Source organism: Dermacentor albipictus, chromosome 5 (assembly GCF_038994185.2).
Source record: "Dermacentor albipictus isolate Rhodes 1998 colony chromosome 5, USDA_Dalb.pri_finalv2, whole genome shotgun sequence".
Classification (NCBI taxonomy): Eukaryota; Metazoa; Arthropoda; class Arachnida; order Ixodida; family Ixodidae; genus Dermacentor; species Dermacentor albipictus.
The window spans coordinates 126,791,480-126,815,488 of record NC_091825.1 but is presented as its reverse complement, the minus strand read 5'-3'; the positions used below and the strand labels follow the sequence as shown (position 1 = coordinate 126,815,488).

General features: G+C 44.1%; 1 protein-coding gene across 4 annotated transcripts in view; it reads right to left on the bottom strand.

The window, feature by feature from the left end:
* Positions 1 to 8,942: 8,942 nt before the first annotated feature.
* The window catches only part of LOC135913937 (SEC14-like protein 2), a 29,079-nt gene continuing 14,012 nt past the window's right edge, over positions 8,943 to 24,009 (bottom strand). Inside the window, exons 3-12 of one of the 4 annotated variants that reach the window (XM_065446634.1) lie at positions 21,298 to 21,341; positions 19,645 to 19,707; positions 18,596 to 18,686; positions 17,517 to 17,611; positions 17,161 to 17,239; positions 16,228 to 16,308; positions 14,829 to 14,915; positions 13,854 to 13,963; positions 12,018 to 12,306; positions 8,943 to 9,306 (exon numbers count right to left, since the gene is read on the bottom strand). In XM_065446634.1, the coding sequence (XP_065302706.1) occupies positions 9,209 to 9,306; positions 12,018 to 12,306; positions 13,854 to 13,963; positions 14,829 to 14,915; positions 16,228 to 16,308; positions 17,161 to 17,239; positions 17,517 to 17,611; positions 18,596 to 18,686; positions 19,645 to 19,707; positions 21,298 to 21,341 (1,037 nt within the window). In that variant the 3' untranslated portion in view covers positions 8,943 to 9,208. The remainder of the gene's footprint in view (positions 9,307 to 12,017; positions 12,307 to 13,853; positions 13,964 to 14,828; positions 14,916 to 16,227; positions 16,309 to 17,160; positions 17,240 to 17,516; positions 17,612 to 18,595; positions 18,687 to 19,644; positions 19,708 to 21,297; positions 21,342 to 24,009) is intronic. The other 3 variants (XM_070538867.1, XM_070538869.1, XM_070538868.1) reach the window with 3 other exon arrangements.

Genomic DNA, 24,009 nt, shown 5'->3' with positions numbered 1-24,009 from the left:
TTGCTTTTGAAACACTCGGGACAGCTTTCAGCAAGCTGGACAGGAATAGCACTGAAAAACCAGCAGATGTTAATTGTCGCACTTGTCATGTGAAACTTCATACAGTATGATGAGGGCGGAAATTAATGAGGGTGTTCCACAAGGCCTTGTAGCGCATGTCATGAGTTTGGAGCAACGTGATGTATAGCACTTTTCTGATCGCATACTATAGGTTCAGCAGGTGTGGCCATGGTTTAAGTGCAGTGCAAGGTCAAGAAAACAGATATCTATGAGCAGCACCCTGGTAAAGGAGACGCTGAGAAAACTAATGGGAAGCCTGTTGTACATCTAATTGACCAAGTTGCTGAATTATGGGGTTTTACGTGCCAAAACCACTTTCTGATTATGAGGCACGCCGTAATAGAGGACTCCGGAAATTTCCACCACCTGGGGTTCTTTAACGTGCACCTAAATCTAAGTACACGGGTGTTTTCGCATTTCGCCCCCATCGAAATGCGGCCACCGTGGCTGGGATTCGATCCCGTGACCTCGTGCTCAGCAGCCCAACACCATGCCACTGAGCAACCACGGCGGGTGACCAAGTTGCTGGCTTCATCAGGCAAAGGGTGATAAAGAGAAGGAAGTCATCAACACATCAGAATGTTTTTGCATATAGACACTGCTAAGGTTCTCAGGCACGCCAACAAGTCTTAGTGCGTAGGCTATGCATGACCAACTACATATGCCTTCTGTTTGGACAAAGAACTGCTCATTGTAACTGGATGAAGATGGAGTGGACAGAAATAAATGGCAGCTCCATTAATCTGGTTTCACTGGCATCAACACTGATTTGTAAGTGCGCATCGCCATACTCCACAATGCCTTCTTGGGTGACATCAACAAGGACCAGCTTGAGGCAAAGGGTAATAGACATCTTTACAAGCTAAAAATGCATGCATGCATGGAGAGCACTTTGTGTACAAAAAGTAGGCACTTCCACAGGAACTGGAAAAGGAACATATTATTGACAGTGGGCAAAGACAAGCTTCTCTGCTACTATACACCCAGCATTGTTGCCATTTAACGACATCTGAAACAATCCCTCTCAAAGAGGAAATCATCTTTGTGTATCCATAAAGAGGGTAGCAGGCAAAGCCCCTTCAACAATGATGCCAGCTTCAAAAGGCCCACTTGCACATCCTGAATGCTTCCTTCTTAGACTTTGCTGGGTGCAAGCACTCTACTGTCCAAATGTTGTCATTGAGAGCACTGTTCGTTTGGTTGCAATACAGTTCTGAAGTGATTGCAACAAATTTCCCTTCCTAGTTGGTCTGGAGGCCTACGGTGCTCATGAAGCAACACCATGAGATAAGCAAGGTGACAGGATGCCTCCAAGCCCTTGTTTGTTTATCACACTGCTTTGTTAGTAACAACCATGAGATCTGAGACCAACAAGCTCACGTTCGGCACTCTAATGGTTATTGTGGAGGATTCATAATAAAAAGCACAAAACAGAAAACTCAACAGAAAGGATAAGGCAACATTTAACACTTAGTATTTCTGCAGCCCACCCCCTTTTAGTCTGGTCATGCTACATTTTTTTCTATAGATAGGCATGAACTTATCCTGTGCGCAGCTTACTGCAGAGAGCATAGGTGATGTTCCCAATCGGTGTCCGATGTTTATATAGACTATGTGCTGGCTCAAAGAGGCTCGAAACACTGCAATGGAAGCTTCTAGTAGAAAAGGTACCTCGAAGAAAAAAAAACTGTGCTACAACCACCTTGGCAACATCTTGTCCTCTTAATAAAGATTGTGCTTCCGTATCAACTTCAGCCCTCCAGTTTAGAGTAAGTACCAGTGCACTTATGAACAACGAATCAGTTCTCAAAGAGCACGTGCAGTCCAGCCAGAAGCATAGGCATGAATCCGCATAGTGCTCCTGCATTGAAGGTGAATAATGCATTACAATATGGCGAATGTGCCTTAGTAAGCTTCCTGGCAATATGAATTTGTAATGTACAAAGAATTGTCAATAAAGCTTACCAAGAGCACAGATGCACTTGCAAATTATATCACAATTGAAAATAATGAGTAAACCTATGTGCCCTTTCCACTCTTATTATGCTTTACTGCACGATGCTACACCCCTGTATTGCGGTGTAGCAAGCTACGAAAGAAACGTTGCATAATTGAGCTTTTTAAGATTACCTTTTTCGCAATACTCCTATGTACTGCGGTGAAGCATACTAAAGGGGAAAGGGGCCATTGTCACTGGACATAAAAAGAGTTCTTTAATTATACACTCGCGCAACCGCCGCCTCTCAGGTCGCCTGAGTGGACATACTATGCTGGGTGATAGCGGTCCCCTCCCACTTTTAGTATCCTTCAGCGCGCAACTAAAATGTACTGCGGCGAAGAAGCAGTACATTTGTACTCCATGGGTGAATAAACAAATGGTTTTTACAACAGTACAGAAATAAACGCGCACCATGCATCAGTCTACCACATGGAAGAGGGTCGCAACAAAAGGTAGCTGATTCACACAGGCTGTGTAGCCCGCTTATCAGTCGTAAAGGCTATTATGGGAAATTCAAAATTTCAGACACACAGAAATATGTTTATATGTTTACGTTTATGTTTAAGACTGCCAGAACTTCCACAATAGGAAGTAATTTACAACACACAAATGCAAACAACACAGACATATGCCTTGTTTTCAACTCGGTCATCATGCAAATGACACATAGCACGGAAAAACGCGAACATGCTGTGTGTTAGCATCGTAAACTTCATACTAGGCAAGGAGCACACCACAATCCCGCGACAGCCGCTAATGAGACCAAAACGGGAGCACATATCTGTGAACGTGCAAATGGAGACCCGTAAGCCACTCTGCTCCTCCACCACCCCCCGCTGCACGGCTGCACCACTCGTTTCAAGCACAGCACACTTAATTGTGTACACAATCAGCGCTGAACAGTGCATGGGCGATCGACGCAGTCGCATTTACATGACTTGTAGCGAGCAGCACATCCCTCAATGTCCGTTAAGCAAAGTCGGACACGGCGACGCCACATCGCGGTTCGCAGAACTTCGCTGCCGAGGCGCTAGAAGCACGGGTCACAACGCAGATTCTGTACTGCCAGAGCTCACCGAGGCGAAAGTCGCACTGCCGCACCACCACTACTCGCGGCTTTCCGCCAAGTAACACAGAACCTACCACCAACACACAAGCAACGCAAGCACGATCACATAAGCAACGTCGAACAACGCACGGTCCGCGCGAGCCGGAGAACGAACATGCCGAGAACGAACACGCCACGGCGTCGCTCGGCGCCACCATCATGCCTTCTCAATAACCGTAAACCCCGTAAACAATCCTGTCCCTAGGCACCTATTATCAGGTCACGTGAGGGATTTTTGTACGGAGAGCACCGGGAACGAGAGTTATCGCTTGGCGCCGTTGCTAGGAGTGACATCACGGCGTCCCGCAGGCTCGTAAGCCAATAGCGTGGTGCTGCGGTTGCCATGCGTTGTACCTTCTGGATATTCCAAATACGCTTGCCGGCTCGCTGGGTCCCTGCCTTTCGAGCGCCTCGAGGACCTGCTGTACGGACCAGAGCTGTTCGTCTCGGTCGTAGCTCTTCGCGGCTGCCTCGAGCCGCGGTGGGAGCGTTCTTGATTTTGCTTCCTCTGGATTTTCTGACGATTACGATACCACCTAATGCGAAACTTGAGCGCCGCTGTATGCGTGTTTTCATTTCGCGATATATTTAGGCAAATAATTTGACAGACATGTAGCAGAATCGGCGATCGCAGAAATTCGGATGTGCGAATTGAGCGCGTCGGCTTTTATGCATGACTCGTCGAAGGCTCCAGTGTAATCGCTAATACCGCGTGGCTTCAAGAAAGCACTAGATAGTTCGCGTCACGTATACAATCAGAATACAAAACCATCGTAAACCATGACAACCGAAACAAACGTGAATGAGACCAAACCAAGGAAACCAAACAACAGAAGCTTGATGTGGGCGAGTTGGTTTTGCATACTTGAAGAAAAGAGCGCTACGAAAACGCGGTCTAAAAGAGGAACATGTACGACGGACAAGGCACTGCTTCCAACTAAATGTTTTTTGAAGAAACAGGCTTTTCAATAGATACAACCTAGAATGGCCCATCGTGATACCCCGACCTCCCTATCTCATTAGAAATGCCATCTCTTTTTCGGTAAGCGTCACTGAAGGACAGCTAATGAACGTGCCCTCAGCCTTTGCAATGTAGAAAGCTTCTAATATCTCCCGTTCCTGTCTATCTCTAGACCGTGCCAGAAACCTGGTGTCACAAAGATACGGGTGGCAGTTGTGACGTTTACAGTGTTCTGCCAGAGATGAAAGGGCGCGTGAGCACAATTGGGCCGTAAATAACAATGCGGGGTGCCATCTGGGCCCCCGCATTGGTCGGTTGAAGCCCAAGGATAGCCCGGCCTGTTCTGCCAGCACAGCCAGGAACACCGGCCTTCGGCAGACGTACTGCTCGGCTCGTTCGGAAGGCCAGCCCAGACAGCTCAGGCAGTTCTCATGCTTTGGTTCGGTTTGGTGCCTGTAGTTCATGGCCAATCCCACCACGGGGAATTGGCCATGAATCGGGCGGCAGTGGGTCGAAAAAGAATAAATACCTAAATAGGATTTTTTTACTGTAAATGAGATCGTTAATAATAATTTTCATGCTATAGTTTCTTAAAATTAGAAATTAATATTTTTGGTTTCTTGTTGTGGAAAATAAAACAGTAAAATTAGCATGGAAGTCTCCTTGTTTCCATTACAAAATTATACATGGCATCACATACGTTCCTATTACAGTGTCCTAGTGCCGACGCCCCCAGAGACAGAATGATAGGTAGCGTAACGGCTAACCCAAGTTGGCGGAAGGGACCTTATAGAAGTCGTTTTCTATGCACGTGGAACCTACGACACTCTATAAAGAAATGATCCATAGTTTCGGGTTTATTGCAGTAAAAACATTTAGGTGAAGGTGCCAAACCACACCTATGGGAATAGAAATTAAGCCGTGGTATTCCGCAACGCATACGCGTAAATGAAACTTCAAATTTTCTTGTTGCACACCATCCGCTGTGCCAAGGAAATCTAAGGTGCTGAAAATCGGCGTTATCTAATACACATGATTTGGCATGTTCTTCTTGAATTGAAATTTTTTTAAATCTTGCAGAAGTGACGTATGCCAAATGTTTTAGGATCCTCAGTACCGGGCCTTTGAGAGATGCCGCTGTTAGTGCGTCTGCTGACTCGTTTAAAGTGAGCCCCACGTGCCCTGGCACCCATACCAGTTGGATGAGGCATAAATGTTGGGGAATGTATGAATGAAATTCTCGGAGAATGATACTTGAATTGGGTACAGATAGAGTGGAGCAAACAGACAAGCAGTCGGTTAAGATTACGGCTGAAGAAATAGATGTGGGAAGTTTCTGTAGAGCTAGGATGATCGCCAATAACTCTGCTTGAAATATTGGCGTAAAGTCGGGTAGTACAAGAGAGAAAGACCAATTTAATGATGTCAAAAAAAATGCCCACTCCGGCCTTCTCTTCACTGACACAAGCATCTGTGGCTATTACTGCATTTATTTGGAGGTTTTCAAGGTGGTCATCTAATAAACCTTTTAGGTATCGAATTTATTTATTTATTATTACCTCAAAGGCCCCAACGTGGGGTATTACATGAGGGATGGGTAACCACTTCAGTGGAATATGGACTCAATGGCAGCCTTGAAATGATGTGGATTGTAGTGGTGCACGGCGTCGGCGGGAAGGTCATTCCAGTCCCGGGCAGTCTTCACAAAGAAAGAATGTAGGTGCGCAGTGGTCCGGGCAGGCGGAGGATACACAGATTTTTCATGACATAATCGGCAAGACTGACGGTGTGCTGGAATGATGGCTGAAGGACTAGGAGCAGAATGATAAAATTTGTGATAAAGACACAGTCTGAAGACATGACGCCTTATATCTAGATTGGAAATTCCTGCTTTTAATTTTAGCTGAGAGACACTAGTATGGTAAGAATAATCAGAATAAATAAAGCGAGCTGCACGATTCTGAACTGCTTCTAGAGTGTTAGAAAGGGTGGTTTGGTGTGGGTCCCAAACAGAGCATGCGTATTCTAGCTTAGGTCTGACAAAAGTTAGATAAGTTAGTATCTTTAAGGATGGTGGTACGAAGCGCAAGTTGCGGCGGAAGTAATCAAGTGTGCGATTGGCTTCGTTGGTGATGTTCGTAATATGAGAGGACCAAGAAAGGTTATTTGAGAGAGTGAGGCCAAGGTACTTGCATGACTCCACTGATGAGATTTCCGAGTTGCAAAGAACGTACTTAGGAGTATGGTGAAGCTTCCGTCGATGAAAGAGTAGCAGTAAAGTCTTTGTAGTGTTCAGTGACATTAGCCACATGCTGCACCAAGAGGTAACTTTGTGTAGATCATCTTGCAATGCGTGGCTGTCGGTATCAGCTAGGATTGGGCGATAAATGACACAATCGTCAGCAAAAAGGCGAATGTTAGATGAAAGATTAGCCGGTAAACCATTAATATATGTAAGAAATAGGAGGGGCCCGAGAACTTTGCCCTGGGGTACACCGGAGAGAACAGGGCTCTTAGAGGAGGAGTGGTTTTTAGCATGCACAAACTGTTGTCTGTTAGTTAAGAAATTTCGGATCCAGTTCAAGACAAGGGGATTAAGGTGCAAGCGAGAGAGTTTTAGGAGAAGTCGTTGATGCGGAACTTTGTCAAAGGCCTTTTCGAAATCTAAAAAGAGGGCATCAACTGGTATATTTTGATCAAGGTTAGAGCTTATGTCATTTATAGAGAGTGCTAATTGGCTATCACAAGATAAACCTTTACGGAAGCCATACTGGTTAGGGTGGAAGAAACTGACAGATGTTAGGAATGTAGCAATGTGGGAGTAAAGCACATGTTCCATTAATTTAGAAGAAACGCTAGTTAGAGAAATTGGGCGGTAGCTACTACATGATGATGAAGGACTTTTCTTTGGGACTGGGATAACCTTACCCACTTTCCAGTCATCCGGCACCACTCCTGATGATAAAAGATTGCTGAAAATGTGACATAATACCTCGCTTGTAACATATTTAGTATTTTTTTTAAGACTTTAGAATTAAGACTTTAGAATAGGTAGGAGCTTAGCGTTATTGGGAAATATATCGCAAAATTCAACACTTACTGTCGAAGTAGGTAAATTTTCAAACGCCACATCACGGATTGATATTTGTAATGACTCTAATAGCTTCCGCGCAAGAACTACCTGGGGACAATGCAGTCTGGACCATTTATTCTCAAAGAATGCAGTTGATTCCCTAACAAAAACATAGCAGGAGCGTCTCTGGAGAGAAGCATAGATGTTTAGAACTGTCAGTATACGAAATCGAGTTTGAAGAGAAGGCAGGTGAGTTCCATGATATAAAATATTAGTGGCTACAAATTTTGGAAGGCCGAGACGCAGGCGTAGTGATTCGCGTTCTAAAAGAACAAGAGGGCGTAACTTATATGTAGGACCTCCTGAAAATAACACGCATCCAAACTCTAGATCGCATGGCTGCCGCCTCAGCCCAGACACCGGCCCTCTTCTTCCCATTCGTCCGTCGCCGTCCCGCAGCAGTCACGCGCATTCGGCCGCGCCATCCAAATAGTCCAAGCTCCTATCACACCGGGAAACATCATCGCAAGCTTCATAAATATACGGTGCCATGGTAGCGATGAAGCCTATGCATCAGGATAGAAGTACGTGTCGTACTCGCTGTGCCCGATAACACGCGAACTTTCAGCTAACAAGGAGAACTAGTCAGATTGAGCGTTTTCTGGTCGTGAATTCAAGAAACTGACAGTTAAAAAAAAAACGTCTAATTTCCGGCATCTGTGCCCCTACCAACATTATTTGCTGTTCGTACGGTGCTATATAGCTCAGCATTTGTTTCACATACGTGATAGATGTGACATTCGGGAAACCGTAGATGTCCCGATACGCCGCGTATTTTCGTTTGCTTGTTTGTTGGTTCATTCAGGAATTGTTTCCCAATATGCCATCGCCACGGCGGCCGCATTTCGATGGGGGCGAAATGCGAAAACACCCGTCTGCTTATATTTAGGTGCACGTTAAAGAACCTCAGGTGGTCGAAATTTCCGGAGTCCTCCACTACGGCGTGCCTCATAATCAGAAAGTGGTTTTGGCACGTAAAACCCCATAATTTTTTCCAATATGCCATCAATTATTTATTTCCGAAAGGTCGTGCGACAACCCGCTCTAGAAGGCTCACAAAGTTGTACTATAATTCTTCTCAACAACAAGTCCAGTCTGTGGATAATGCACATATTGTTTGCATGATGTAATGTGTTGTGGCGTGCCTTCCTCTTTCCCTCCCTTTATTTTTTTCTCTCCTCTTGAAGCTGGCGGGTGTGGTGTTCTGTTCCTTTCAGGAGACAATTTCTAGCCCTTTCCCTTTTTCTCTGTGTGATTGTTTATGTATGAGTTTATATAATTAATGATAAGTTATTCAGTGGCAGGGAAATAGAAAATTCACAGTCGCACAGATGTTGGAGAGATACAGCACTTCATTGTTGATCTCAGCATCTGGGTTAGACGCTCGGCCATGGAAACGGCGCTTGCGTGGTGCCGCGGTTCAACACCGCCACTGCATGTTAATCTAACAAGTTAAAATATAGCTTGCTTTAAACCGTGCTGTTTTGAGACGAAAACCCAGTGCATGAGTGAGTGAATTAATTAATATTTATCCCTATTTTTACGAAGCTAAAGGGGGACCGCAAACAAAAATTACGATATCGTAGGTTAAGGTTTCTTGCTTGTTGGTATTCGGGCAGTTTTAGAGCAAGAAAAAGGCTGACTCTTGGGTTGGCTTAAAACACAAGGTATGGAGTTTTTATTGATTAACAATTAACTGGACCCGAGCAGGCTCTGTAAAAATGACATCATAGGGAGCTGGCTGGTGCGACAACATTGAGGTGGCGTCGCCACCTGTCCTGTTTTAGTGTATTTCCTGGTGTTATGAGCTTTCTCTCCTGATATGCTAGCGAGTTTTCATCCTTTGTTTTGCTATTTCAGAAACATAATTGATCAGTACAGCGTTACTATTCTCCTTAGAGAATACAATATTCTCCTTACAAAATACATGTATTTATTTGGTGCATCCTAAGGCACGTGGCTCTTATCCGACGCCTGCACCTTGACGACGTAGACCAGTTTCTTGTCCGTCATCCAGCTGTAGGAGTTGTCGAACTGGAGAACGTCTGCACGAGACATAGAAAGACGACCCACATTCGGAATACGTCATTACTGCAAAACAACTACACATTATATCATCACGACTTACTAACATACGCGGAGAGAAAAGGTGACAAACTATGGTGCTTGCACTGTCGCGCCGAGATTTGTGACCTATCTACGTGATGTACTCGGTCCGTGAGCAAGGCACCGTCGCCACTTTGCAAGGCTAAAAGCCGCAGCATGACACAGTAGACCGTCGTTGTGCTTGAGCCATCGGGACAGGCAATATATACTTCGTTAACAGCGCTATTTCGTTAGAAACTGAGGAACTCTAATGGAGTCACAGTAGGGAGGGGGGGGGGGTTGCACTCCATGCGGTGTTGGGGGTTCGTCAATGTCTTTCTGAAGAGCACTTGATAGTGAGGACACGGCAGTGGCCAAATATTTCTGATGTCCGTGAGCAACTGCATCACCTGTCGGTTAATCACACGTGATACAGTTAGGTCAAATAAGCTGCCGCCATTACGAGGTGTTACCTTCCCACCAGTCTTGGCCTTTGCAGGTTACTATGAAAGAACGCAAAAGGTCACCATCTGTTTTGCACTGTGCGGGGCAGATTTCCTGCTGCGAACTTCGTGCAAGATTAGTTCGACGCCACTGCCCTCCAAACAGTAAGATCTAAAACGCATACGCTGCAATCTAGACTCCAGAAAACATTTAATAAAGCGATATTTCAGATAAAGTGATTTAGTTATACCGATACTTCGCTGTGCTCTGTAAACAATAAGTGTGCTTGTTTTTATCTGCGTCAGGACAGACGTGTGGCATCGAGACAGGCTTACGTCTTCGGCTTATAATAAAGTTTTGGTGTCGTTCTCTTCGAACATTCGTTTTTGCCAGCTGATGCAGAACGTGACCGCGTAAAGCTGTAAGCTAATTTCTGGGGATTTCATGTCCCTGTCTCCTCTCTTCCCTCTGTCATGCGTAAATGATGAGATGTCGGGAAAAATGACTCATTTTCTTTGCATCTGGGCGCCGCTAGCTTGTTCAGCTAGTTGATTGTCTTGTTGGAGCTCATTGCCCCGAGGTTAACTTCAAAAGCTTAACGCGGACTTCCTCGTAGACATTTTCAAGAAGCAGAATGTGCTTCCAAACCCCTTCCAACACCGCATGCAGGCGCGGCGTCGAAACTTAGCGCTGGCATCCATAAAATGAAATCGTTGCAAACATATTGCGAATGAGAATCACTTTACGTAAACTCATTGGAGGTGTTAGAATAAATGTTGTCACGCTTGTTAGAAGTCACTTCGACAAAGAAAAAAAAAGCTGTTTTACTTTCTTAGTTGAGAAATTGGTCTCATAAGTCCCCTTTCTTCATTTTACACAAATACACAAATACGGATGGCATTTCGCAGAAATATAACTTAGCATATTAAATAAATATTTAGTCATCGGTTTATTCACCTATACGCGACTGAATCTTTGTTAAGGAGCGCCCGAAATGCTACTGTGGGTGGCGCATTCATTTCTCCGCTCTTAAGTCAGCATTTGGTGGCGTCAAACGAAATGTTGGGCATTGGGAGGTTAAGATTCTCATACCCATGTGTGCCACATGCGTAAATGTAACGTCTCTCCGAAATACTGGCACCTAATCATTTTCGTACTACATTTCCACCACGTCATGTTACACAAATTGTCGACGATATATCCCCGGTAGACAGAAGAAAGAGATGCACGCATATTTTAAAGAAGGGAAGTAGAACATTGGAAATAAATTTCTATATATGTACATATTACATGCACTGCTATATAGATATATAAATATTTTGCACTGTGCATAATTCTGTTGAGTTTTAAACATTTTTCTTGTTCTTTTTTAATATTTCATTATAGTAATATAAAGGAGCTTGGCTTGCTACACATAAGGCTATAGGCCGACCTTTACAGCAGTGAGTAAAGCTTTTTTTTTTTCGCTTTTCCTGTGCGGCGTGTCACGTGGGTTCCAGGAAAGGATGCCACCACTTCGCTTGCCGGGGTTTCTTTATACCTGCCCTGGCACTTCGAGCCCTCCGGCATTTTTTAAGCTAAGCCATTTCACTCCGTTCACGTTGGGTACCTACAGCCAGGCATAATGATACTGGATTTCAACGTGCTTCGGCGCGTAAAGGCCACTTAAACGGAATGGCTTGCGCTTTTAGTGCTGTCAGTTCGGGACAAGTGGCACGGACGTCAATAACAGAGGTGCCGGTCAGCCAGCCTTGAACCACGTGCCAACGATGAACGATAACTAACCGCGATTCTGGGTGCTTGAACTCAGCCATCATCAGCCCAAAAATCTACGTGCGTTCTGATGATTTTACTCAAGCGAAATGACCTTCGATGGCGCTTACAAACCTATTGTGTCGGCTATTATGCGCGTGAGCTCTCTCATTTTTTCCCTTTACCTTCTCCTTCTTTCTTTCAGTCCCTCATTCTCTTTCCACCGTTCAGCGTAGCGAACCGGACTTCCGTTTAGTTAACCTCCCAGCCTCTTCTTGCTTGCTCTTTCCCTAATGGAAGCGTGGTTCGCGATCGGTCATCACCTCGTGGCTCCTGTCGTTACCATTCCAATGTGCCTCACGAACAATAAGCACCCGAACATCGGAGTAAAGGGACAACGTAAGAGAGGTTTTGCGAACACGGGCCCCGGTCCTCAGAAACGGAACAACTTTTCAGCAGACTTAGAAGCTCTTACATGTTCCGGCCCGTGCGCAGTGCCAGCTGCCTTCCTGTGGAATCTGACCGCTTGCGTCGATGCGCCGGAGAGGCAGCAGAGTTTCTCCATCGCGCATGCGCAATCCGAAGGCCACGTCTCCCGCGGCCGTCTGGAAACGCCAGCTGAGCTGCACTCCCACGCACGACACGTTCACCTGCAGCTCCCAGCGGTCCCGCCGACCTATGGTCCGCTTCTTGGCGCCCGGCTCGTCGAACAGGGACCATGTCGGCCGATCTGGGCCTTCTTCGAAGCGACCGCCGTAGTTGACCTGCAAACGGGAACCATTAACATGAAATTAGTGAGCTTAAGGTTTACGGGCATATGTATTGCTAAAGAGTTACAGTCGAGCTTCTGCGCGTCATTGACACCGTAGGCTTAGAATAAGACGCGACTGCCGCAGCACGTAAGTGGCCCCGGCGATCTACAGCTATAAGCACGAGCTCATGGGGATTCGATTCTTGGCTATGGCGCTCCCATTCTGATGCGGCAGGAATGCAGAAACGCTCGAGCACCGAGCTATGGTCGCAAGTTGAAGACCTGTATAGGATATGGAAACGAATCCGCATGCCTCCACTGCGGCGTCTCTCATAGTTTCCGCTATTACTTTGTGGTGTTAAAACCAGTCATAAAAGCCAATAACAGTGTACGTGCCGACAAGATATGAATACGCATTCAATCAAAGCGCGCTGAATCTGCTTATATGATGGCCCAAAGGTCTATGCCGTAACAAACCATGAACATTCATCGGTTTATTGTCTTTAGATGTTCGTTCTTGTCTTAGTAAGACGACGCAATACTTAAGGCGCCTACTTTTCATAACATATACCTAAAATAACCTTACTAGGAAACTTCCACATAAAGCAGTATGGTCTTTTTGTCAAAACACTGCTTCAGTATACATCTGCACGAAAAGGTAAAATTGTCAACCATCTGAGGTTAGCGTGAGGCTACGAAGCTTAGATTCCTTTGGTGGCGCTTATCTTGAGCACCTACGATTATAGTCATTCATTCATATGATTTGCGCGGGGATGGAGCCTTCGTGGCGTCCGTCATTCAGCTTCCCTTGCTTTGGATTATTCAGGTGTATTCTACGAGATCTTAGCACTGTTGTCGAGGTTTCTTCGAATGCGTCACTAAAAGACACCAAGTCTGCGTGCGAGAGTGCGCATGCTTATATATTAGCGTCATTTGATTTAAGGAGTCACAGCCCGCTGGACGCACTTGGTTCTTATACTGTGAGAATTTAAGTGGGCCCGGCGATCTCTTTCCAGTTGACTGCCATTAAGGTGCTAAAATTCGTCAGCTGTTTCGTTGATAGTGCGCGAACCATGTATTAAAACAAGCATTGTAAAAACAGCTGCTTGTGCTCCAGGGTAAAGCCATATCAAAAAGGAGCAGCAAAGACGACTAAAGCGCTTTTTCTGAAACGTGGAGATGTCGATCACGAGTGTTCTTGACGCGTATAGCTGCTTTTGAGATTTCGTGGGAGGCGCGAATTCATACTTAGACGTAGAGTCTCAAGAACGGGGGTTGTTCACATAATTATGATTGGCTTCCCTTCAATTTCGTTAACGACTCAGACGTGAGTAACAGCAGTTAGTAAAAGTTAGCTTTAAGCTCAAAAAAAGTTACGAAGACAAGAACGATGACAACTCAGTTCGCTATTGTATTGGTCACTGAAATCTAGCATGTGCAACTTGCACCAGCTCGTCTTACAACGTACGTCTACTATTACTTGTTGATGACAGAGCATGTTAGTTCCGCCACGCACGTGAATTTTACTGGCCTGTGCAAAGAGTAGTCAGGAGCACTGACCATGTGCCTGCAGCGTGTATCTCCGTCAGGGCCGACCATGTCTCCTCCCCAGTGGGCGGGAAGGGAGGCTGCGCCAACGATGTCCACCAGTCGCTCCTTCCAGGCGTCGGCTGCGATGGAATCCACGATGCATTGCCTACTTTTAAGAGGAATCATTAGCTCTGGAGCTCTTATCAAAGTGCATGAAACGCCCCGAGCGAAAGCTTGCTCTTAAAGGCGAGCGCCTGATAAGTAGCTACACCAATAGCACTGCCGCATATCTGCATCTTTGTTCAAAAAACGTCAAGAAGTTCTCGCCCTGACAATGAATTAGTGCATCGTGGTGAACAGGCTGATAGATTCTGACGTAAAATTTATTAAACGGCGTTGCTATTTGCGGTTCCATCTTATCACTCAGTCACAGCATATTTTTTACAAGCAAGAACTCCACTTCCTGTTTTGGAAAGATCTGTGTAATGTTTTAAGCGCTTATCGCATAACGCATAGCAGTACCTGATGTCCCGATAAATTATATCTGAAAGTAGTCAATGTGGTCCTTGTTGATAAAGCTACTCAGAAGGTTCGAGTCTGTGCGATACCTATTCGTCGCCGTTGCTCGGGCGCGGTAGGTGAGATGACGTAAACGACAATCTTTGAGCCACTAAATGAATTATTCTTTTGTGTCTCTAAGGAATATTTAGTAGGAAGTTCCCAGAAGCACACGATCGACATTTCCGCTCCTACTGACGTCCCTTTAGTACATGACTAACCTTAGTGTGAAAGTGGCTGATGAGGCTCGTTAGCAGACATCTATATGTAAATGTCGGCAGGCCTTCATGATGCATGTCGTCAGTAATCGACGACGGAATGAAAACAAATTCGTCACAAGTTATCACTTTGATGGTTTTAGCCTGCAGCGCAGGTATTGCCGTTATTGTATAGTACCCTGATACCGCAGACCTAGGCGGAAACCAGCGTGTATATCGTTAAACTCACCTTTTGCGAAGATTTCCACTTTGTCGGTTGTCCTCTCCGTCAAGAAGGGCCGTATCAGCTTCCACATGGTGGGGAAAAAGTCGGGCGCTGCGCGAGGCAGTCCATGAGCTTGTCGCAAGCAATGCCGATATCATTAAAAATTTTTCTCGTAAGGACTCGGTTCCTTGCACGGTTTATAAGCATTATGGATGCTTACAAGGTCTACGCTGTTAAATGACTAAAGGTGGCCGAATTCCAATTTAAAGAGAAGGTTTTATTCGACGAGTAGATTGCAGTTCGTTAATAAGTTGATTGCTGCTCAAGAACTAATGTCCTGTCAGCTGCCCTAAAGCTAGCGCAGCCTGTTCGTGGATTCATTATGCAAAATAGAAGTGAGGCGTGCAGACAGGACACAAGAGTAGAGAAGTGGACAACACGAACGCCGACTATCAACTGAAGGGAGCACTGAGGCGAAAAATGAAAGAAGACACAAAACTCACCTGCGCATGCTGAAGGGAGCACTGAGGCGAAAAATGAAAGGAGACACAAAACTCATCTGCGCATGCATGTATAATGAATCCTTACCAACTAGCTCAGCTTTCTGTCGTTCTAATGTTCGTGGATGATGAGAATCAAGAGAGAGAGAGAGAGAGAGAGAGAGCGCAAAGACAGGAAAGGCAGGGAGGTTAACCATACGAGCACCCAGTTTGCTGCCCTACACTGGGATTGGGGGAAAGGGGAAGAGGAAAAGAGAGGGAGCGAGCACTGAGTAACCGTGGGAGGATGCACAGGGACACTATAAACGTTTTCTTAAGGCGGCGCACTTCAATTAGTGCACAAGTGCACGAATCGCTTACAAAATGACAGTATAGTGTCTGAACACGCCTACATTATACATGGACGAACTTACGTGCCTGCTATTCAATATTTAAAGAACTGAGCCAGAGATCACTGAAGACACAAAGCTGCGACCTGTTCTTTCATTGCAACATGTTTCCTAGGAGAATGTAATCTTCAGCTAATGAAAGCTTTAATAAAGGCATGGTACATGTACGTTAAAGGAACCACGAAAACACCAAAAATCCTCACACAATAAATATTGAAGTTGGCAGCCAGCGATTAGACCTGTTGCTTGTGTCTCCTCCTATACGCTTTCCGCTGCGCAATAGTCACACACCAGGTAGCTAAGAAGAGACGTGTTTGCCGCTACCTACTGTCTGTATTTAATTATTCTGCTAGCCCTTCTTTGGCAATTAGTTGCTAAGTATCTTGCCACACAATCAATGACGTTCATATAGCCGTAGCTCCTAAATCACGATATTTTGTATCAAATTAGTTTGTAGGTAACAAAGAAAGAGAGCAGGGCAAAAGCCAACGTGAAAAACAAGCCCCGTTTCGGCATACTTGTGGGCGTACTTACCGTTTACAATAATACACTTCTCTAGACACTCGGGGAAGTGGTCCTCCATCATTTTCAGCATGTCCGTGATGGTCTTTACGGCTGCACTGCCAACGAGCAATTTAGCAACAAAGGATACAGTGTCCTGACAGCCACAACAATTGCGACCTAAGATATGTTCCGTGTCTGCTTTCTTTTTTTTAAGTGACATGATATACGGAGATGTTGACGCACAATTTAAGGCACCGGCTACTCCTTAGCTCTTGAACGGGTCTAGCCTGCAACGTTTGATGTACATACATATGAACAAAGAGAGCGCTGGAAACTCATTCTGCGAAGTTGATAGTTTGCTCATATGCAGCTCAAATTAGGGAAGTTCTCGTGGATTCATTATTCCGATACGAGGAGAACAATAATCTTGTACTCAGGGCGCAGTCAGAGTGAACTTACTGCAACTTTTGGGGCCGAGGTGCACGTCAGTGATAGAAGATAGAGCCTAGTATGAGACAATCCGTTATTCTAGCAGATGGGGCTGCAGCCGTCTCTTAGATTGTGCGTGAAATCTCCAACGTGCCATCCTCGCCCTCCCTCCCTCTCTCCCTCCCTCCCCTCACACGCACAAACTCGCGTGCGTGCATGTGCAGTCAGCCGAATGTTCACGGACAGCTGAAACTGAGAAAATGAATTTGTGAGTAATTTGCGACCGTAGCCAGCAAAACGGTGCCCTACGTTGTTTGCATATACTTACAGGCTGGAAATCAGGATACCGGGCAGCATTGCGAGATTGCGGACACATTCGACTTTTTCTCGCATTTCACAGTTAATATTGTATTGCAGTGCAGTATATGTAATGTGTATACGTATTACACAGGCACGCACAAAGAAAGAAAGAAAGAAACGCTGGACGTGGAGCGAAGATTTTACTGGCATCTGTCAAGCTCCGCTGCTACTTACCCTGCCAGCTATAGACCTGACGAAGGGCGAAATTTTCAACGTCAATAACCAGGTAGTGGGTCTCTATTTCAGCTGCTGCCTAAAAAAAGAAAAAAAAAACAAATCGGAGGAAGGAAATTGATCTATAGAGACAAAGTTATGCACTTTAGCTTTCAAGTAATGTCACGGAGGTATTCATTTTCAGTAATAAGGTGAGAGAGCGAGAGAGACAGAAGAGTTAAATCAATGCAAAAAGCTCCATTATGACTCATATATTGCAATGATTATTTTCCTTATTGTCATTGTAGAGTTCTGCCGTTGAACAGGCCCACCACACACAATAATTGCAGAGAGTTCGGTTATTAGTCTTGGCTCACCCCTTTTGATACGGATAGTTTCAGTGATTCCGTATATCTCTGCAGGTAGATGCAGTGTCGCTGCACAACGGCTGGGGTCAGGGCCGCCACAAGTGCTGCACGATGCAGAAAATGACGTCATAAGGCTTGTAATTTAGGATTTGAGTGAGGTACACGAACGCAGAGAAATTCAACGGCGTCTTGGACTTTGTTGTAGCGCGGGCAGAACGTGAAGAAAACGGACAGGCAGATTAGACAAACACACGCCGCTGTGTGTTTCACTTGTGCGCCTTTCTGTGTCCCTGTCGTTCTTCCCGCGCTACAACAAAGTAGTATATGCCATACAAAGAAGGGCCCACGTAGCTATCCTCAACGTCGTGCCTCATTGACACGAATAGGGCAATGCAGTCAAACTAATGACGATGCGAGCAAATGACGCGCGTTGCGCGATTCCTCCTGCGTTATCGTTTTGTTATCCTATGCACGTCATCTTGTCTATGCATTAGCCAACCCAGTATTCAATGCCAGTATTGTTGTTAACACCGAGGTTTCAGTTTACGGTACATCAGCGCCAATAGATTGTAAACTAGCTTTTTCTGTGTCGCAAGCAAAGCAGTCGCGGTTTTTGGAGCATATAAATTATATCTGTCGAGTTAACTTCTTGTTTTGTGACGGCACAGGATATGACAGAAGATACACGCAGGCTCTGTTTGTGCGGCAATCTGCTGAATGCTTACAGCTTACAAATGGGCAAGCAGAGGTGAAGACACGTGAAGTAGCGATGGAAATGTAGAAAACGATAAAAATAATCTAACTATAATGAAGACGGCACTCGAACAACAATAAGAAGGATACGTGAGCTAAAAGTGTAAGTCATATTTTTGTTAAATTGCAACTTATACTTCAATTATCTTTTATTATATTTGTATCACCCGTTAGGTAGAGGCTGCTTTTCATGTTGCTGCGGGCGTGAAAGTAGAAAAATTGTTATAGTTGGTATAATTAAGTAATACGTTTACCCTGTATGTTTTTTCACATGCATCGCTCCTCGCGCTTAGGATCGTGGCGTTAATTTCAACAAGGTCAAGGTCGAGAGTCACCTTTCATGTCGATTCCTGCTGGAATAAGCCACATCGGCCGTCCATCCTTGCACGGGTGAAGTATTGCGCCTGGGAAATTCTCCTTCACTATCTGCGGTAATGTAAGCACGTTGATTAACTACACTTTAGCTAACAGACTACTTAGCTGAGGAAGCAGCCAGCGGCTAGATCTAGATTTCCACTCCCATTTTTTTTTATATATACCATTATCTTCCTCTACGTCCAGTTTACGGGTAGCAACGATCTCTCATCGGCGGGGAAATGAGCATGCTGTAATTTTTTGGACGCTAATTGAAAATTGGATCATTACAAAAGTAATGAAACTGTGGCTGATAAGTAAGATGCGGAGTCTCAATTTATTTAACCACATTTAAGAAAAGCGTCGCTGAATACATGCCGATATCTAACAAACAATTCGTAAATCGCAAGATAAGAATGCGTGTACAGCCACAAATATATATTTTGTAGTTTTATCAGAGAAATATTGTCGCTGGTAACCGCTCCATAAGTTGGGTATGTCTTGGTGCAAGCAGATCCTATTTAGAGGAGGCAAAAATTTTAAACTATGCGGTTTTACGTGCCAAAACCACTTTCTCATTATGAGGCACACCGTAGTGGAGGACTCCGGAAAGTTTGACTACCCGGGGTTAACGTGCACGTAAATTTAAGTACACGGGTGTTTTCGCGTTTCGCCTCCATCGAAATTCCGGTATTCGATCCCGCGACTTCCTGCTCAGTAGCCCAACCCGAAGGCCACTGAGCAACGACGGCGGGTTGAGAGGCGCCAAACGTTAGCTTGATTACGGCGACAAGCGTAGATTGAACGGTCCCGCTAAGGATCAGAAAGTGAAGATCATGTGCGATTAGTCACAGTTACCATTACTGACTGCATGTCGTATAAGCACAAATCACGCAAAGAAAACATGGAGAGCATGGATGCAATACGTCGACAGAAAGGCACTAGCCGGCTCACCAAGGTATCGCACAGTAAAGTTAGGTACATGGATCACTCCATGCATGGCAACTATTTATAATAGCAGAAAACGTACTTCCGGTATCTTGTAGCTGCTTAATATGTCGTCGACACCATTTTCCTTACGCCATTCGAGGTCCTGTGGGTGAAGAATAATGGCGTAAGGAAACGTTAGGCAAAGAAACAGCAATGATGAACGCGTGTATTTTAACTGATTCTACGTGATTCCAGAATCACACAGATATACATACATATATACAATATATATATATATATATATATATATATATATATATATATATATATATATATATATATATATATATATATATATATATATATATATATATATATATATATATTCTAAGGAAGATAACGAACGTGAGCGCAGAGTCAGCAGCATCGGCAGCATCAAGCGCGCAGCAGAGGCTCGAGCTAGGGGACTGTGCTCCTTGCATCCTAGAACCCGCGGTCGCTACGAACCTCGACCCGCTACGAACACCGGTCCGCTTGTCCTATATAAGCACTTGCACAATGTCTCAAGTCTGGAGTACGCGCCAACTAGCCCAACTTCCTTCCCTCCTTAATTGAGATGTTATTCTATATCGCGAGAGGGCATTGACCTTTTGTTTTAAAGGTGCATTAAACAGCACGTCCTGATAGTGCGTTACACGTTATCAAGTTGCCTACAAAATCTGCTAAACACTGATAAAGATTTGTCAAATGCTGCATTGCATGCCGCGTCGATTAGAACTGTCTCCATCTTATTAACACGTGCTTTAAAAAACTGTTAACTGGAATGCCAATGTACTGCGAACAGTGTGTCAAGGAGGGACACCTGTAAAGGGGAGTTTCATGGTTTCTGCTGAACAGGCATGATTTTACTGCTGTTCTGCTTAAATTTTGGAATTGCGTCACAAGCCTTGAACAATTAAAAGGGTACTGACTTTTTTTTACTAGTCGTTCTTTAGATAAAATAAACGTACTAGAGCTCTAAACTCCAAAAGAACAGTGAAAAGCCTCACAGCGCCATAAATTAACATGATAGCTTTTCTACAGCCAGTTTCGCTTTCCTTTCCCGCGAGAATACCGTGTCGTGACGTCATGAGGCAGCAGGTGGTCCCGCGGAAGGAGGACACTGCGATGTTTCCACACTCTCTCTGGCTCGCTCGGCTGTCTCGAATGCTGCTACTCGTTGTGAGAGCGAATGTAGCAGCGTACGAGGCGACCAAGTGAGGAGGAGTGACTGTCAAAACGTCGGAAAGTCCAGATGCCACAATATGTGTCATGAAGTCACGACCAATACCCTCATGGAAACGGAACTGAAACTGGCTGTAGAAAAGCTAGTATATCAAAATAATCAACAGTGCTCCGAGGCTTGTCACTGCTTAATCTAGGGAACCTAGCACTCTCATTTACCGCGACGAATGAACAGTCGAAATATCCTGTCAGTAACCCTTAAAGCGAATAATTACGTGTTTAATTAGTGGATATCTTTACTTATTTAGACATTGCTATTTCTTAAACACGTAAGTTTAGACTCTTCTGAAAAATGCACCTGAAAAGAGGGAACAGCGCTATATAAGCTTACAGGCGATCGAAAAAGACCTGATCGAACTGAAATAAAGAAGAAAGAAGAAATTCGTATAGGTGAATTCAAGCTTTCTGTTTGGCCAAGGGTGCCTCTAGGATTGTGCATTCGGACATTTGAAGAAAGAATGGTACTCACGTTGCGGTACATGCGCTCAGCCTTGGATACATCAAACTCTCGGGCTAGTTGGGCCATGCCATATGCGATGAAGATACACAAGAAACAAAAAAGAAGCAGTTTGCATGTGTCTGCGGTTTTGGAATACAATGATAATGCATTATACAATTGCATTGTAGCAGATTGCAATACTTGTGAGGTGCCACAGTAGGAATAATAATCTATTCGTGATCATACATCGTGTTTGCAATAATTATTGTACTATACAAATGTAGCAATAATTTAACATCGTTTCGTTGTGTTCAATCATGTAATGTTCTGTATATGTTAATTATATGTGAGGTTAGATGTGCTCAAAGTAAACTACTTCTGGATAAACCATCTTGTACATTGGCGCAGAAATTATACACGTAATTGGGTTGCAGCACAATTGGACGAAACACAGCAGAAAAATGTGAAATTGTGATACTTTCTTGCTGCGACTTGAAATTGCGTTGTCGTGTAAAATATAACGCGTGCTGTAGACTCAAAGTCTAATATTTCGCATATCAAATTTGACCCTCACCAATTTCCAACCAACGTGTTTGGTGTGATCGGAGAGAGGAATTGTCTCCTGCGAGTGATTCGCTTCGGGCACGCGTATACTGAAGGACGTAATTTTGTACCGAAATATTATTGACACAATTATTCAAACCTCGCGCACAGCAAGTAAATTTAAACTCGTTAAAAAAAGCAAAATTCCAGTAAAACGCTGAGCGCTAGAGCGCGCGCATAGGTGCCCTCCACCTGACAAAAGAGGAGCAAGACAAAAGACATGAACTTTTTTTCTAGGTTATTCAAATTTCTATGGGGGCCGCAGCTGCGCAGCCATCGCTATGGCTGCCTTACGAGGCTTACCGAATGCATGACCCCTAGAGTTAATTCAAAGGGGGCGATGCAGCTCATGCGTCTGCCCGGACCAGAAAATGTCGTAAGGTTCTTTTGTTTTCTTTCTATTGATTGGCTCATTCTTTACGGCGAAACCATATTTCTTCATGGTAACCTCCACTCTGTTACTATGTTAACGGGCGCATCTAAAGTCTCTCTCTCTCTCGCTCTCGATATATATATATATATATATATATATATATATATATATATATATATATATATATATATATATATATACACGAAGTAGAAGAAAGGAAATAGAGGCTATTTATTGAGGCTTCTATTATCACTAATTTTTATTAGTGATAATAGAAGTATAGCCAATAAACAATCACACCAGTATCAGGGTGTCCCAAGTAAATTTACCCAGCGTTTAAAAATAAGCAAATGCCACGTATCTGGACAGAACAAAGGTAATATTGTTTGCCGTCGCTTTTAGATACTCAAACTATTTTTTTTTTCATTCCACCTAATTAGATAATTAGTCTTAATAAATAAACCAACTTATCAAATCTCATAATTAGTTGAAAATTGTAAATGAGAAAATTCTATAGCTACATGAAAAACTCTTTTTATTGCTCAATACGTGCTACATAACGTGTTTTTCGTATAAGCGCATAAAATGTTTTTTTTTTGTAGAAGCACGTCCTGTCGTCTTGTCCGTGTCATTCCAGCGCCTTGACTTCAATTGATGCAACGAACCGACCAGCCTAAAAAATCTGAACTCCTGTTTTTCCGAGCGTGAAAGAAGTCCGCAAATGCAAGCAAAATTGCCACACGGCTGGTCGCTCGATGCACTTTTCGTGTGTTCGTGGGCTTCTTTCACGCTCGGAAAAACTTTTATGTAGCACGATTTGAACAACAGAAAGCTGTATCGGGATTTTTTCATGTCGCTGTACAATTTTCTCATTGACACTTCTCAGTTATATTAGCGAAATTCATTAATTGTTTAGGACTAATTATGTAATTAGCTAGAATGAAGAAAATAATTTGAGTATCCATAAGCGACGGCAAACAACACTACCGTAATTCTGTCCAGATACGTGGCATTTCCATATTCTTAAGCTCTGGCTAAAGTTAGCTGGGACACCCTGTATATCCACTTTCATTTTCATTCGATTATCTTACCATTAATTCAATTAAGAACTCCAAGTAATTTCCCTTCGCTGTCCCTGGTGTCACTTTTTGTTGTCTTTATTATGTAAAGGAGAGAAGGGGAAATGAGGTGCTGACCACATCATGACCAGAGAAAGCAAACAAAGCATCAAGCCAAGGAAAGCATCGGGGAAATTAACTGTAGTTTTAAAGTGGAATTCAGAAAATAAGGAAGAAAAGGGAAATAAAAGTGTACGAAAAGATAGTTGTCGCCGGTGGAAGCCGAACCCACTACCTCCGCATTACGCGTGCGTTGCACTACCGTGACGTAGCTACGAGCACTAACAAGACTAACGAAAAAAAAAAGGTTGGACAGGACAGAGTGCTACGGCGACGGCTATCAATTCTTCCACTAACTTGGGTATCTATTTTTACTACATCTGGTCGGTGAGCTGGTCTGCTCGGACAGACAGATATTATTGCAAAATGAAACTGAAATGCATAATCGAATAAAAATAACAAAAATCGCTAATTAAGTTTTTAATATGTACCCTGATGCACATATTGCAATTTAGATATTCTAGCCGGGGAGTTCGCAAGGTTGAGCCACTTTGAACGAATTCTCAAGATGACACCAGTTTCGAGATATAAATTCCCGAACTTTGCGGAGAAGTGCATTGGCGTTCCAGTTACTTTGGTGCTTCAGAG